Raw genomic sequence first — 16,556 nt, forward strand, 5'->3', positions numbered from 1 at the left:
ATGTGTCCTATGCACTTAGAAGGGCAGATCCTTGGAAGGGCAAGTTCTGGAGAGAGATGAAGAACTGTTTTCGTAAATATAGTAGTTTAAATCATACATAATGAATGCAGTAATAAAAACAACATATTTTTTCCCTTATCTGAGACAACAGTTCACGTGATGTAGTACCCTGCCTGAAGTTGCTTTCAAGGGCCAAAGACGTGTTTTGGATGGCAACCTATCGCGTGCGCAAACCCACTGCATGTAGCTGTGGATTGCCGATTATAACGTTGTAAATAACATTAAGTTTCTAGGACAGACCGAACAAATCATGAAAAAAAAAAAAATGTGATGAGCCGCGGTAATTAGTTTTGTATTGAATGTAGCAACAATTCGGACTTTAAGTCTCAGGATGCTTTTTTCTTATAGCACACCATTCTTTAAGTCTCCACTTATTTGAAATGTTAAGGCGGCCATTGAAAGAAGATTGGCTCTGCCAGTTGACTAGCCCTGCCTTAAGCGCAAGTAATAGTCGTGCGTACGCAGAGCCGCGTACCCTACGCCGTAGCCTTATGCGCACCTCTCCAAAAATGTAACAATGCGTCAACTCAACAGGGACCCTACGCGGGCCGCAAGCGCTTTGGGGCACTGACGCCTAGTGGTCATTGCCTGTCGACGCGGACAACGACGCAGAAGTGTAAATGAAAACCGACACGTAACCTACGGCATAGAGGCTACGGCCTAGGTCCTACGGAGAACTAAAATCGGGCTTTATCCTGTCACTACCCCGTGTGGGTACCTCTCTGTAAGTCGCTTTGGATAAAAGCGTCTGCTAAATGTACCCCTAAACCTAACACTAAAATAGGAAGGTTACTCCAGGACAATGTCTCTTTGAAATCACATTCACCTGAACGAGCTCACCATTCTGCAGAGTATCTAAAACACTTCACCAAACATAGTTCACCATAAAGTTCACTTGAAAATTCCAGGCAGGTGTTCGATGGTGGATGAAACAAGCTCTCCTGAAAGGTAGTTGTGTGCACACTGTAAGGTTGGCACAAATACAGCTGCAGGTTCACACACAGGTATTTAGTATAGTCTAGTGCTAACCCTATAACTGATTATCAACCTGCACCTTAAGGTAATGCTGGGATCTGGTCCCGCTAAATGTCGTCAGTACCTAAAACCCCGGCCAGCATTCTCACATGCTCTAATTAGCAGTGTCTAGGGATAAAGGTGAAACCCCGCGGTGATCTCATCCTCCAGCCGCTCTGGGCTTGTCACCTCCTGCCAGCACCCTAACAGAAGCTCTGATGGCAAGGGTGCCGGCGTGAGGTTCGCTGGAACGGTCTATCTGTACCTCTGCCCTTTAATACCGTCCCCAAATCCATTTCGCTGTTGAAGCGCTTAGAAGTTCACAGAACTGTTTACAACGCTAACAGACTTGCTGGGTAGCTACTGTATAGCTGCACTTTCGGCTGGAGTCGAGTTTAACTAAAAGATCCGTGGGGTGTGAAAAAGAATAATGAATTACCAAGAGAGGAAATGAGGAAAGGCTAGGAAATATTGATAGAGACTGTAGAGGAAAAGAATGACAGCTTATATGATAGTGAAAAATGAAGAAAAAAATGAAATCTACCGGAAAAGAATTCTTGTCTTGCCTGGCATACAGCCCAGAACTGAAATATGCTCTTGATATTACTGATCCTGGAGGCGTACTGTAAGGGAATTACACCCCACCCCCTTCTCTATCTGTATGGTATAGTTGTATTGTACTGCTTTATGAATGTTCCTAGGCGTATAAATGATCGGAACATATGCTTTTAAGTCCTGCCAGGGAAGAGCTGCCTTCCAAAACAAATATAGTGACAATAGTGGCAAGCTCTCATTTCATACAACCCGTTATAAGACGCCATAGTCTGATCTCAAATCTGTCTTGTTTTTACTAGTTCTGCTTGCTAAATCTTACTTAGGTCTTTCAGTTCGACTTTCTAGACTATAAATGTTCAATGCATGGGCAAATAATGTTAAACAGAACCCTTAAAGGGATACTCTCCCCAAAAATGTAAATTCTCTCATGAATTACTTATCCTCAAGGAGCTCCAAACCTTATTAACTTATCTTTGTTCTGTTGAACGCAAAGAAAGATATTAAGAAGAATGTGAGGAACTGAGATTACTAGAGCAGTCAAAAATGGTTGTGAGAGGTGCCCCAGAACAGGTTTGTTTTCTTAAATTCGTACAATTTCTATGATATGGTAGTCAGTAGAGCCATGGAAATCTTAGTTGCTAACATTTTTGCAAATATCTTTGTGTTTAACCAGACAAAGAAATGTATACAGGTTTGGAAAATTTAAGGATGAGGAATTCATGACTGAATTTTCATTTTTAGGTGGAGTATCCCTTGAAAAGGATCTAGTTTTCACTGTAAACAATATTCTGATAGCACGAATCAACCATTTTGTTACATTTCTCACATGGATATTTTTTATTAATATTGGCAATACAAGCAGTATCCACATAGAGTATGTGAGGTTTAAAGCGTACTGTTGCAGTATAGACCCATACTTCATTATTGATGTTTGACTTAAATGTCGCTTATTGGTCCCTGAACTCTCTGTAAGTCGCTTTGGATAAAAGAGTCTGCTAAATTACCAAATGTAAATTTTCTAATTATTGCAGATGTTTTCTATTGATTTTCTATTAACATATTGTGACCCAGATATCAATAAAAAAATTGCCAGGTTCTTTGACTCCCATTGTTACATACGAAACGAAGAATATAGAGGTTCACTGCATGTCACACAAAACACAGACATCACTCTGAAATCCTGAATGTATAAAATCAACCCTGCTTTCTTTTATTTCTGAAGCCTCTTGAGAAAATCATGTGTGTCTAAATGGATCCCATCTTTAAATGCCAAACAAGGCTGGTGGACAGCTCTCTGTTTTAGCCGATGCTGTTCTTCCAGCTTTATAAATGTTTGGATTCCCTAGAAATGAAAGCAGCTTCTCTTTAGGACTGCACCGGTGCTGTTCACTTAGTGGAATGTTGCTGATGTCAATAAACAATGATGATGCCTGACCTCAAATGTGGTTCAGAGAGGAAATATCTAGTCATGGGTGATGGTATTCATTTGCTGATGGTTTGTTGTTTGAGAGCTTTCAATTGGCTTTATGTACAATAGCAGCATGTTGACATAAAAATAATATTTACATTTGATTCATTATCACTTTAAGGTCAAGTTTGTAACTTCTGCAACACTGGTGGGAATTACATAAATAACGTTTCCAAACAATTGCTATCACCCGATGTGCCATCTCATGCTGCTGCTGTTCGAAGAAAAGGGTAGCGCAACCACCTGAATCTTGGATATAAATAGGAATGATAACGTAAACCAGGTACATTAGAACTCTCTGGGTGGCTCAAGCAAATAGAGCACTGGTTTGCGTAAAGGGGCCACATTGTTTATAGTTGTTCTGTAAAAAACATTTTTACAGACGCAAGAAGTCTAAACACACACACTGTTTATGTCGAGAAAAGGTACTAAAAAGCAAATTTGGGTTAAACCTGGATATGCGTATGTGTATGTTTTACTTATTTCCCTGGATCTGTTTAAGCGCAGGTCGCTTTGACAGCGCTGTTTTGTGTATGTGAAACAAAAAAAAGGAAAAATATATCTGTTTTTCAATACTTTGTTATCTTTTCGTGACAGCGTTTGTACGTTGAATCGACTGCTCAAAAAAGAGAAAGCACTAGGTTCCATCAAGTAAAGATTATTTTTCAGGCTTCAAGTTTAGGATAAGTTTATTTGTCGAAATGAAACATCGGTTAATATTTACCAAAGACCAGCAGGGAGACCAGCGGTGGATGTTTCATTATGCATTAAATTCTGCAATCTCAAAATCCTGCAGGGACTCATAAGCGGCAGCAGTCAGCTGATGGAACCAGTGAATGCAGAAACGTTGTTTGGAAACCATATCACACTCTTCCGCAGGCAGGGGATGGGCGAGGCTGTGTGTACAGAACTTACAGAGTGTGGTTGTAGCCGCTATGAGGCTGCTCAGGTAGCAGCGGTAATATAACTCTTTGGTTAAGAGTTATTCTACAGCTAAAATTATTTAAAGATTAAAAACTACAAAGTGTTGCTTTAAATCCAACATCGGCCAAACTATGGAAGTCCTCTGTACATACACTTTTTTTCCAATTTCGTGAATCTGTTTCATCCGTGTATTTAAGCCGGCATTCTATTATTTTGTTGGGTTTCCTCCTTGCAGGAATCTGCATCTTTAATGCAGTACAGTCAAATGGGATACTGTAGGAGAAAAGTGCATATGTGAGAGAAAGTAATGCAAGAGAACCTACACAGCAGTGTCGTTAATTGAATTGTCCGTGTCTAGAAAGGCCATTAGGGATGAGTCTTTCCCTTCTCTCCCCCTCCCTCACTTTTATCTGACTGCATGGCTTTTCCGGTAACATTTGTGCCCATGAAATCCACTTTGCTTGTCCTTATTTCTGTAATCCTAATGGTGGCTTTAAAAGTAATTTGCGGAGAAGTTCTTTCCCATAATTACAGAACAGAGGGTGTGTGTGTGTTTTGTGTGAGTGCAGACACACACTCTTGTAGAGGGATTTTGCTTCGGGATGTTGCTTCGCCTCCTTTGGTAATGAGGAATATTTATTATCTTCCATCTCCAATCCAAAGTTTACCCAGGATTCGCCTCAGTAAGCCCAACAAATTGGTTCTGCACATTGAATGCGATTGTTAATGGCTGCCTGTTGTGAAACAAAGCATGTTAATTGAACACTTGAAAAGCATCATCAACCACCCTGGATCTTCCAAGTACGGTTACACTGTAGAGTTAAAAAAGCTCATTTGTTTCAATAGTGCCATCCATTCCGTGATGGAATTCTGAAGGAATGTGTGGTGTTCCGGACAGGCAGCGGGATGACAATGGATGCGGTGGGCATGGGAATTAAGGTTTAACAATGGGACTTTGTTCAAACTGCACTGTCCAATAATAAAGACGCACCCGGGATTTTGGCTCAGTAGGCCTAGTCAACACAGGTGGTTACCTATATTAATAATGCTTTTGTTTGGGAATGTGCATGCAATGTTGTGTCATTGATATACAGCTACAGGGGCTGAATGATATTGAAGAAAATGTGATTTCCAATAACTTTAAATTTGATATTATATACATTATGATACAATCCAACACAGCCTCACGGCAGTTTATGACATAAAATGTAGAATCTATAGATTTGGATTCATGGAAACACATTTCTCTTTTTTCGGGTTAGTCAGCACAACTTTTTTCTTGTATACATACATGCAGTATTTAGACATATATATAATATACAAAAATATATAATCTTGTTCATTCTTTCCCTTGCTTACACCAGCTTTAATCCTCCTAGTTGCATGGCCTTGTAAACTAACGGTACTGTTTAGCATGTTGACAAAATGTTTATATGCTCTCCTACTTGTAAGTTGCTTTTGATAAAAGCGTCTGCCATATGTAAAGGATATAAATACATATACCATCACAGGGGTAAAGGCAATTCATACTGAAACATACAAATAATGTGCTTTTTGCATTTAGAAATTTAGACCCGACCTATTAACATCAGCTAAAAAATTTCTTTCTGTCTAATGCAGTAAAAAAAGTAAGGCTATATAAAAAATCATATATTATATATATATAGGCTTATCATAGATCCCTGCTCATTGTGCCCAATTATTTTTGATAGACTGTCAAAGATCTTCTTGAACTACGGCACTGGATCTGATCAAGAGGGACTTATTTCAGTCCTTTTAAAAGGCTTTTGTGAAGTCTACTGTCATATTTTTGAAACTAGAGACGGTTATGTTATTGTATCCAATAAAGTGATTAGACTCACTTTGAGTGGTGTGGACGGGCTGGTCGTGATCGAGGAATAATCATAATGGTGATTATGAGGTCATAGGACAAGCTAATGTATAGTTTTATCTAGAGCTCGGACAATAGTAGAAAAAGCCTAATAGCATAGAAACGACTGGTGCACATTAGCAGTACTATAAAAATATTAATATTGGAATAAATTATATCATAATAACATATCAAGTTATAAATAATTCAGAAAAACTGAAAATAATAATTCTTTCCGCAGCTGTATGAGAACAAAATTAGCATGTACAGAAATAACAGAAATTGAAAGCATGATGCTATTTTATTAGCTTTTCATCAAATTGAAACTTGCCCATAGCTCACTGCCGATTACATTGTCATAAAAGTTGTCTTTAAATACGCATTGAGTAACTGCATCCTTTGAACACCCCTGGCTCCTCTTAAAATGCTTTTTTCTACATATTTAGAATGCACAATTGTCTACTTTACAAATCCTTCGAACATTTAGGCAGACAATTGCGTAACACTCAGCGTCAATACAACATCTCAAGATCTTTCTCATGCCTTCACAGCACTTCACTGATCATTCTCAACAGTGACTTATTATGCAGGGAGATGGCACACATAATAGCTAAATTCTAGTCCCAAAGGGAGGAGAAGAACACCATTAGAAGCCCACATGCTGTCATTTCACACATGGACTCTCGTTATGTGCGCCGTTGTTTGCTATGCCCAGTTTCCAAATGACTGATTTACAGTGCTGAAATTAATTGCCATGTGAGCGTTCGCACGTACTCCCGACGGACGCTTCATCAGCGCGTACAGTGACAAATCACAGGCGTTAAAAACTACTGTTATGTGACGTGTATGATCAATGGGGGAAAGGCAGGAAGTGGCTGCCCACTGACCGCACATGTCATGTTTCCGTCGCACCTTTGAGATTTAAAAACTAGGAGAGGAGAGTTATGCTTAGCCGTGCTGAGACTTAGATTTGGGTCAATGTTGTGAGTATTGCTTTAAAAGGAATATGAACTTGCTTTCCTTGCAGTAATTGAGATCTGAAAAAATACACAGCATCTTTTCGGTTATTTTGAGCTTTTTCACCAGTTTTATTTTTCTGCAAATTAATGCAAATAGAAACAATATATTAATTTAAAATGTTGGAGAAATATTGTTAGTAGTTCACAAAATGAAACAAAAATTATCATTTTACCTAAACACATACCATTAAATAGTAAATACAGAAAAACTGAAAACGATCTTTGAAAGGGTCTCTGATTTTTTCCACGCCTGTATGTCTTCTTAAGTGACACAATAGATTTAAGAGAGACAATGATTAATATTTTGAGCATATAGAGATATTTAAACTTAGCGCTAGATATAAATACTGCAATAAATGTAATTCGAATTGGTTTTTGTGTGTTTTTTGACAAGTTGTCATATTATGTTCCTTTAAAGTCCGGTTGAATCGAATTTGCATTTACTTCGTAAAAGGGGGGCGTGTCTTGTTTCTTCTTGGAAATAAATTTTATTTGCAAATTTATTGGATCTAGAAAAGCAGGTATTTAGATCATGGGACATTTAAAATGCAAAAGTATTCTTATGTATTCAATTTGGGATTTTTTGGAAGTAGGGTAAAGAGGATTCAGCGTTGGTTCACTTCACTTCAAGTGCAAAAATTCTTGTGATCTCAAAAAAAGATTTTATTGTCTTCAATCGAACTGTAGTTTTATATTTCTTTTCGGTGCATTACAAAGTAATATATGACCCAGCCATGTTCTCGATAGATTTCATCAGATTTCCCTTTTTATTAAGGTGATAGTTGTAATAAAAGGGAACGTGTAGGTGATGATTAAATGCACATGATTCAAACAGCACGAGCACTCCATCAGAACAATCCCCCAGCATGCATCTCACAGCTGATGAAGTTCGAGAGAGGGGGCTGCAAATGGATCCAATGGCGGTGCGGGGGTCTCGTTGTCCACTTGAAGCTTTAGAGGGGCTTTTTACGGGAGCGTGTGGGAGAGACTGCTTGGCCCCATGACCACTTCAGCCGGATGACTGATGCTGGTAAAACAGAAGGAGATCATCATTAATTGATGCGGTGGCAAATGTAGGCGGCTTGAGAGAGGGAACACACACACTCTCGCACTTAAACATGCACTTGCAAGAGGACAAAGGCCAAAGTCGTGTCTGCTGTAGAGCAGAAAGCATTTGAATATCGAGGCTGGGTAATGCTAGCATTTAACTGCTCCATTATGTTTGCCACATGGGAATTGGGATGTGATGAAGTTCACATTTCGGTGTTTTCAATCAGCCGTGCATGTGAGGGTTTTTCTGAACTTGTCTGGATTGGTATGCATGAGAACGTTTTCTTTAGGAGGCCCCATGGAAAAGTTTGTACATAATGACCAGGAGCAGTTGCTCACATAGCTGTCACAGACATGTTCATCATTTCTCTGTCTCACATCAGAACACTGTCTGTTCCACTGAAAACGAAATACTGCACATCACCACTACTCATATGAATCTACTGACATGTAATGCAATTTTTACCTTAAAAAAAAGCCTGTCAGCCTCTTCCAATTCATTAAATGAGCCATAGTAGGTCATACTCAAGTGGGCTGTGCCCCAAAGGACTGAAATCCCAAAACCTCCGCATGCAAGATGATACAAGACCCTCAGCTTTGCTTCAGAATCCTGTCAGGATGTTTTACATTATCCTTCACTTGTCAGGCTGAATATGAATGCAGAGCCCCCAGAGCCTGTTTTAACACCAAAGATGAAAGACGTTCATCCGTTTGTTCTTTTGCATGTTCATCAGTACATATATTCCACATCTATAGCAGCTGTCGGCTTTGCTGGCAGTTTTCATTGCTAACTGGCATGCTGAGAGATAGCAGGTGGAGACCAAAACGCACGCGTGTGTCCGCGTGGCTCATTTTAGCGTTAGGTCACATGACCCTAGAATTCATACAATCGTGGCCAGGAGCCGCAGATATGCGCGAGTGTTTGTATAGCTCTGACCCGCCACTTGACACGTCATACAGCGGTGGCTGGATCACAGCGCCTGTTAGAGTGTTTGTGATATATGTGTATATGTGCGTCTGCCTGCCTGCTTGATTATTGACATGCTGTAAAGCAGCAGGGGAAGGCTTGTTTGTGTTCTGCCACTGAAGGCAGCCAGTGGGGGTTGGACACTCTGTCAAGGCACAGCCTGAAGGACCCAAACTTGGCCTGTCACTGATGGCCTTGGTGACTGCTAAGATTTTACAGCCATCTGGTAATGACACCCAGCCCGATCGGAGCCTAACAAGCCATAATGTGCACAGCATTAGGGCAGATCTGTGTCTTCTACTTTTTGCCACAGACCCAGTTGTAAACGAAAACCGCTGCGATTGCATGTGTTTGTGTCTCATACATAGCGTCGTAATTCGCACACCACTACAACAGAGGTTCACAAATCCTTATGCTTCAGGACACATATTTTCTTGGGCATTCAATGGTGACCCAATTCGCTGCTTTCTATATTTACATTTGTCTTGGACTGCATAATACTGGGTAACATGATAATGATTATTCGGATCAAACTTAAGATTCGCAATTATTTTGATCAAAATATTAAATTCGCGATTAATAATCATTATATTCTGTTAATTTAGATATCAGCATATTTATAACATTTTACAGCCCATTAAAGAATGTTATAACCTGCCGCTGTTGAACTTCTACGACTCCGATAATGACTCGAATTTTGACTTTATCGTGACTTTATGATTCATTTGCCTTCTGTTAATATGTTAATATAACTTTGATTATGCTTAATTAATTGTAGGAGGCAGAAATATATATATTGATTCAATTAAGATTTAGCTTTTTTCCCAAATTAACCCGTATTTAGGAAAATATGGGTTGCTTTCCTTCGCCCTGTGTAGTTGTGAGGATGTGGGCATCACATAACCCCTGTCCATCTGCTGTATTTGGCTGCCTTCTACCAAGCAAATTTTGTGCCAAAAATGCCATAAATTTTTTATTGTATGGTTAGTTACTGTGTTGCTTGTATTATTCTTTATTAGCGTTGTTGTTTTCCCCAGTCAGAACAGACCTGCAAATCATTTTTGAGTCATGACCCATCAACCGGTCAGGATTTACACAGTGTGCATCTGTTTGGATTAATATTTGCCCACCATCTTTTGCAGGAGAAGAGGTTCTCTACTCATGTCTGCAGTTGTAAAAAGAGGCACATAAAATGTCTTTAGTTGTAAAAAGAGGCACATAAATATGAAACAAAATGTGGCTAAAAGGAAGAAAATTGCGAAATGAATGTAAAGTTGTGCCAAATCTTTCACTATGAGGTTAGTTAACCAAACAATTACAGCTCAAAAACTTTATCGCTAACTACCCACAAACCTGTTAACTAGACACAAAATGCACTGAATTAATATAACCATCCTTCCATTCTATATAAATTAGGTGCATTATTGAATCCAGCTTGAGAATCAGACAGTTACCAGAATTGTATTAAGAGTAGAGGATTGTAGCATGCTATTTGCACAGCATAAATTTCCTGTGTATGTTTGCTCTGTTACCTGATCTGCAGATCAGGTGTGTGTTTAATTCCTTTACTGTAGCAGTTGCTCGAACAACACAGACTGTGCAAATAAAGCACACACCAGACTCATAATCTATTCTTTTTTCTTATTGAACTTCCCTTTATGTAAGCATGCAGTTAAAATGCAACTTTTTGATGTAGAAGATCTAGTCCTATCACCAGACATGTATAAACTAATGTGGCCGGTTACTGGTCCAACATAAAGGAGTCAGTCACTTAAAAAACAAAAACCCAGTAGGCGATTTGTTGAAACAGGTTATTACAAACTGTATTTAAGTTTAAAGATAATAAACAACAAGTTTTGCGTTGTGTGTGATGTTATGAAATGACGTTTCTCCATCAATAAAAATAAAAATTTGTCTTCGTTTATATGTAATGTGTGAACTTTTCACACAGTCCCTTACCCCCCAATTATACAATAATAAATGAGCAAAATCTATGTTTATGCATTTATTAGATGTGTTTTGAAATCAAATTAAAGTTGCAATCCTCAAAGCATAAATCCTCAAGCCCTTTGTGCCACAACATGCAACCCAATAAAGCTTTAAATGCAATGTTCTTTCACATCCTTTGTAATGAATTTCATTGAGTTCACAGTGTCAGTAGGGCTCATGTCACACACTTCGGTATCTGAGCGAGTATTACTCCTCCCCAGCATATTATCATTTCAGTGCTGAAGAAAAGTCTAATGAGTGTAATGAGAAAGTGGAAACGCAACACAGACAATGCCCATGGGATGAAGACACTCAACGCTGTGATTTGAACTTTATAATTCCTGTAATTGTCGTGGCTTTGTCTTGTGATGTAACCAGAAACCAATCCACAGTATACTGAGCAGAAAACCACTCAGACATCTGCCATAGAGGCATGATGTCACTGGCAAAAGACAGATGAGCACAACGTCATCCTGGTCATTTTAATGTCAATGCCTAGAGCACCTTTTAATGACTGGACGGTATGTTAATGAGTCATTTTAGGTGTCTCATCATGGCAGAAGAATTATAGGCTTTATGCCGCTACAATAAAGCCCCCTACCACACACCCCCACCCTCGACTTAGCATAGAAAAAAGCTAATAACTGTCACCGATTTATACAAAGGCTATAATCAGGTTCCTGTGTTTTAAAAAATGGCCGTCTAAGACCTGTCACCAGTAAAGTGGCTGTGATTTCTACGATTATTGTGTTAGCTTTTCTTAGTTCAAGCTGTTTTTTATTTATTTTTTGTCAATACAAAAAGTCCCAGATACTGTATACTCAATTTATTCTAGAGGGAAAAGGCGAAAATTAAACGAAAATTAACAAAGTATAAATGGGACCATCTGAGGCTCAAGAACCTTTGACATTATATGCAGCGCCTGTTCACGTCTATTGTACTAAAAGGTAACTAGTATATTCTGTACTATATTAATGCACATTTTAAAAGATATTTTCAGTTTGTTGCTCTGACTGTCGCAAAATATGTGTGAACTATTTACTTCCTGTTATTCGCGAAAATCATTTTGTGTTTAAGTCAATGGACTTGCACAGAGTAATTTAAAATGTTTTAATGTTAATGTTGCATGTGATGTTAATGGTAATTCATTGATTGCCTTATAATATATTTACTGCCACATTTTTGGAAATTACTTACAGTATGTTCATAAACTGGTCTAAAAACATGCACATGAAAAAAGTTTTTTGCTTGTCTAGTACACATGAACATTACATGGGAGATATTTTTTGAATATCAAAAAAAACGACTTCTTAAATAATACATCCTGCTTGTTGGTAAACTGCCACTGTATATTAAACCATTGACATTTTTGTTTAGAAATGAGTCATGAATTATTACATTAACCTGCGAGTAAGCTGTGTCAAGGGCTATTTTTTAAGAACCCTTACATTGCTCTCATTTGAAAATATGTGAATCTAAGAGCATACTGGAAAAGAAAATAGTTAGAGGATTTTTGTAATGAAGTGAATAACCTCAGATATATATCTCCCAGCGACCTTGATGCTTAGAATGTAGAATAATAATGAGTTTGTTTAGTCAGAAGGCTTTATTCTCTGTTATTCAAGAATGTACTTTTTTATGTTTCTAAAAATAGAAATGGATTCATTACAGTTAAATGTTGAAATCTAGTTTGAAAACAAATATTGTTATGGCCTGTTACAGCAACTTCCATAGCAATGGATTTTATTTTTTAGAAAACTTTTTGTAATGGCAAAGTGTGTATTGTGTTATGTTAAAAATGATATGTCCAGTCCAGTCCCATTTAAGTATGTACACACAACAATAGGTAAGCCATTGTAGGCTGATTTTCACCAAAATGTGCAAACGCTGTCTCTCTGGTGCTGTTGAACTATTGATTGTATTTAGGAAACCTGTTTGAAAACAATCATTTTCAATTAACTTTGGTGCCTTAGAAATTACACACTTTAACTTTATATATTGAAAATGTACTATAGAAACATCTTGATGAAAATATTAACATTGTCTCCAATACTTCATTGAGAATATCTCAACATTGTCCAAATGCTTTTCTCTGGTCAATATGTCAAGTCTTACTTTTGATGAGTTATTCTATTCATGTTTGTGACTCAGAACAAGTTTCCCTTTGAGTGTTTTTTTAATGTTTTGTCCATATGTGTGTGTTTTTATGTGTGTGTCTCACTAGCCTTCGTAACCCTTCTAAATGGTGACCAGGCACAGGATGCCATCCGAAATCTGCACCAGACATCAGTCCGCGGCCGTGACATCACCGTCCAGCTCCAGCCTACGGACTCTCTCCTGTGTGTCACCAACCTACCCTACACACTCACTGCCACCCAGTTTCAGGAGCTGGTGCGTACCTATGGCAACATCGAGCGCTGTTTCCTGGTTTACAGTGACCTTACGGGACACTCTAAAGGCTACGGCTTCGTGGAGTACATGAAGAAGGATTCGGCATCCAGGGCACGGTCAGAACTCCTGGGGAAGCCGTTGGGTGACCGGGCGCTTATGGTGCAATGGGCTGATGTCAACCAACTGACCTCTACTGACCACCTCCATTCCAAGTGCCTGTGCGTGGATCGCCTGCCGCTGGACTTCGAAGACTCAGAGGAGCTGGCTCACATTTTTTCAGAGCACTACAAAACTGTCTTCTGCCAGGTGAGATGAGGAGGTGTTTTGTTATGATTTTGGGTGTTTCACCTCAACAATTTTTTTTATCATTTAATCTATTTTATCATTTAAATTCACCTTTAATTTTTTGGCCAATGAAGAAATATTTAAATAAATAAAAAAGCTGTTTCATTTATACAGGCTGGAACATTGCGTAATATTGTAATATTTTCAGATCATAAAACAACACAAAATGTAACATTTGAAAGAACAGATTTTTCATACCTAACATGGCCTGAGTAGTGCTTTACATTATTTCTGATATTGCTTTACAATCAACCCTGCCCTCCACTTTTCTCCAATGTTTTTGTTACAGCTTGAAATTTTTAAACTGAACTTGAACCAGCTTCATCTTGATTTTTTGACGTGTGCTTGTGTTTGAGCTCCTGTACATCTTCATCCATTAGAAAAGTGCTGATGGTCTTTTGCCAGACGTGGCAGCGATGACTTGTTCTAAAATCCTACCCAGCCTTCACTCCTCTGTCCATCTTGTTAATATAGAGAGCTTTTCACCACGCAAGCCTTCTCCATGAATCAATACCACCTAGGAAAACTGCCTTTAAGTGCTGATGCAGGATATGGTTTCCTCAACCTCCATCCTAATCAAAACCATTAAAGCTAAAGGGCAACACTGACTTTAGATCTGCAGTTAGGGCCAACACCAGCCGACACAGAAATCAATACTCTACAGTACACCCTCTCAATCCCATGATGCTTTGCAGTGGCACCAGACCCACACCATCTGCTGGAGGCTTGAAGATGCATCAGGCACTGAGGACTTTGACCTCAAATTGCATCACTGTGCTTTCAGGGCTTTTTAATACTCAAGCTTTGCTTCGTGAATCAATATTGGAGCTCTATTGACGCCCCCAGTACTGTACAGAAATGAGATAAGTCAAGAGACTGTGGGAACGATTCAGCTCATTTGTGTGCAAAGGATGCCGGAAGATGCAAAATGCAGACCGGGTTGACAAAAAAGTCTCATTAATATTTAGGATGTTTTAATGATCTGAAAGCTTCTTTCATAACTGCATAGTGATCGGAAGGAGCGACTGTTTAGTAATGTTCTTCTAATGGAGGTTTGTCCTTAGTGCTGCCTTTTTGAAATGGTTTTATATGAAAAGATTTTAAAGGTATAGTACACCCTAAAATGAAGAACTTATCAATTATTATTTAATAAAATGAATACATATTTACCATCATTGGGCTTCATTTAAAACGCCCTGTGAATTTTCATTGCAGTCCTACATTATAAACAGAAAAAGGGAAAACGGAATTGAATTTAAAGTCGGCATAATTTCATTATAGTTCACATTGAATGAGTTGACCAGGTCAGGTCCAGCTACAGTAGGAGCAGGCTTGCATTCTCAAAGACACTTTGGTGAGATATAAAGTGGCATAACTCCGGTATTTTTGTTGGCAGTGTCAGCTGTTAGGCATGTTAAGAAATGTCAGCTCCATTAAATGGGTTCCAAAATGCATCTCCCTCTTTCTTTGCCACATGTCGCCTCCCACGTCATCTCTCTCACCACTCCCTCCCTTCTCTAATGTGCCTTTGAGACGCTCTTGAGAATGACAGCAGTTATGTTATTAGATGACTCAGCGTGTTGGTGAGTGGCATGTTCTGACCCGGGTCTTCTGTGACATGTTGTGGGGTTCGGGCTCAATGCAAATGCTGACAACTGGACGGACGTAGTCTTGAAGCTTCCTCATAGACTTAGGTGGACAAGAAGTGAAGAGATTAACCCAGCGTGCGAGTTTCGTTAAAACTGGGGGGGGGCTTTAGGGGGATTTATCAAGGAAACCACAATCCACATATTTTTTAATGCTGCACGCAGTTAGATTATTTAACTCAGTCTTAAGTCATTTGGTGATATTATATTTTTAGGATTTTTTTTAAATCAACACATTCTCTCTTCCGCCTTCTCACATATTTACGCCCTTTGCCTAACTTTTTAACATGCAGGGTATCCCTCCAGCGTCGTTTTTCGATGTTCAGGGCAAGTAAAATGAATGCTACTGGTTTATGAAATTGTATATAATTTGCAATGGTGGTGGTCGGGGGTTTGATTTAAGCTTAAGGCCAGGATAATTGCATTTACATGACGCTATTCAGGCAGTCTAAAGCCCTATTCACACGGGATTAGTATTGCCTGGGGACCTCTGGTCATTTGTAATAATTGCAGAGATTGTCTGTGATCTTAATCCCATGCGAATCGGCCATGTATGTAATTTGTAACGTAAAAATTCCCCCACAAATTACCTACCATATTTTGACAAACACAGAGGTCCTGTGATAATATTATTCCCATGTAAATAGGCATTAGATATTAGAACAGATATTAGATGTGGTGGAAATGTGTACAGTTGCTACGGTTACCTCCTCAAGCCTGCACAATTTGGCTTGTGACTATTAAACGGCAGGTGAAATCAGATGCCTGAATAACTTGTCATTTAAGAAATAGTTCACCTAAGAATTATTTTATTACTCACCTCAAGCCCTTCTAGACCTGTATGACTTTATTTATTCTGCTGAACACAAAAGAAGATATTTTGAAGATTGTTGGTAACCAAACAATACTGGATCGCATTGACGTCCATTGTATGGGCACAAAAATACGGAGACATTTCTCAAAATATATTTTTTGTGTTACACAGAAGAATGAGTAATATTGTACTTTTTTCATTTTTGAATGACATGAGGTTTAATAAGTGATGACAGAAGCTTGGGGTGAACTAGATTTATTGTTACCAGAATGTTATTTGTGTTTTGGTGTTCTGTACGTAAGTGTAAAACAAATGTGTGCTGTTTTTGACAAGAAAAGCTTATTTGGGCTAAAATTTGAAACATCTCCCAAAACCGTCCCATAATTTGGATGAACTTTTTTGCACATTTCAGACTATTTGACAGTTTCTGTTCATTATAATTTT

General features: G+C 38.7%; 1 protein-coding gene across 1 annotated transcript in view; it reads left to right on the top strand.

Moving 5' to 3' along the window:
• LOC130424656 (ribonucleoprotein PTB-binding 2-like) overlaps window positions 1-16,556 on the top strand; it is a 44,455-nt gene that overhangs the window by 6,477 nt on the left and 21,422 nt on the right. Inside the window, exon 3 of the mRNA XM_056750490.1 lies at window positions 13,141-13,613. Within this exon, the coding sequence (XP_056606468.1) occupies window positions 13,141-13,613 (473 nt within the window). The remainder of the gene's footprint in view (window positions 1-13,140; window positions 13,614-16,556) is intronic.

Source organism: Triplophysa dalaica, chromosome 6, assembly GCF_015846415.1.
Source record: "Triplophysa dalaica isolate WHDGS20190420 chromosome 6, ASM1584641v1, whole genome shotgun sequence".
NCBI classification, from domain to species: Eukaryota; Metazoa; Chordata; class Actinopteri; order Cypriniformes; family Nemacheilidae; genus Triplophysa; species Triplophysa dalaica.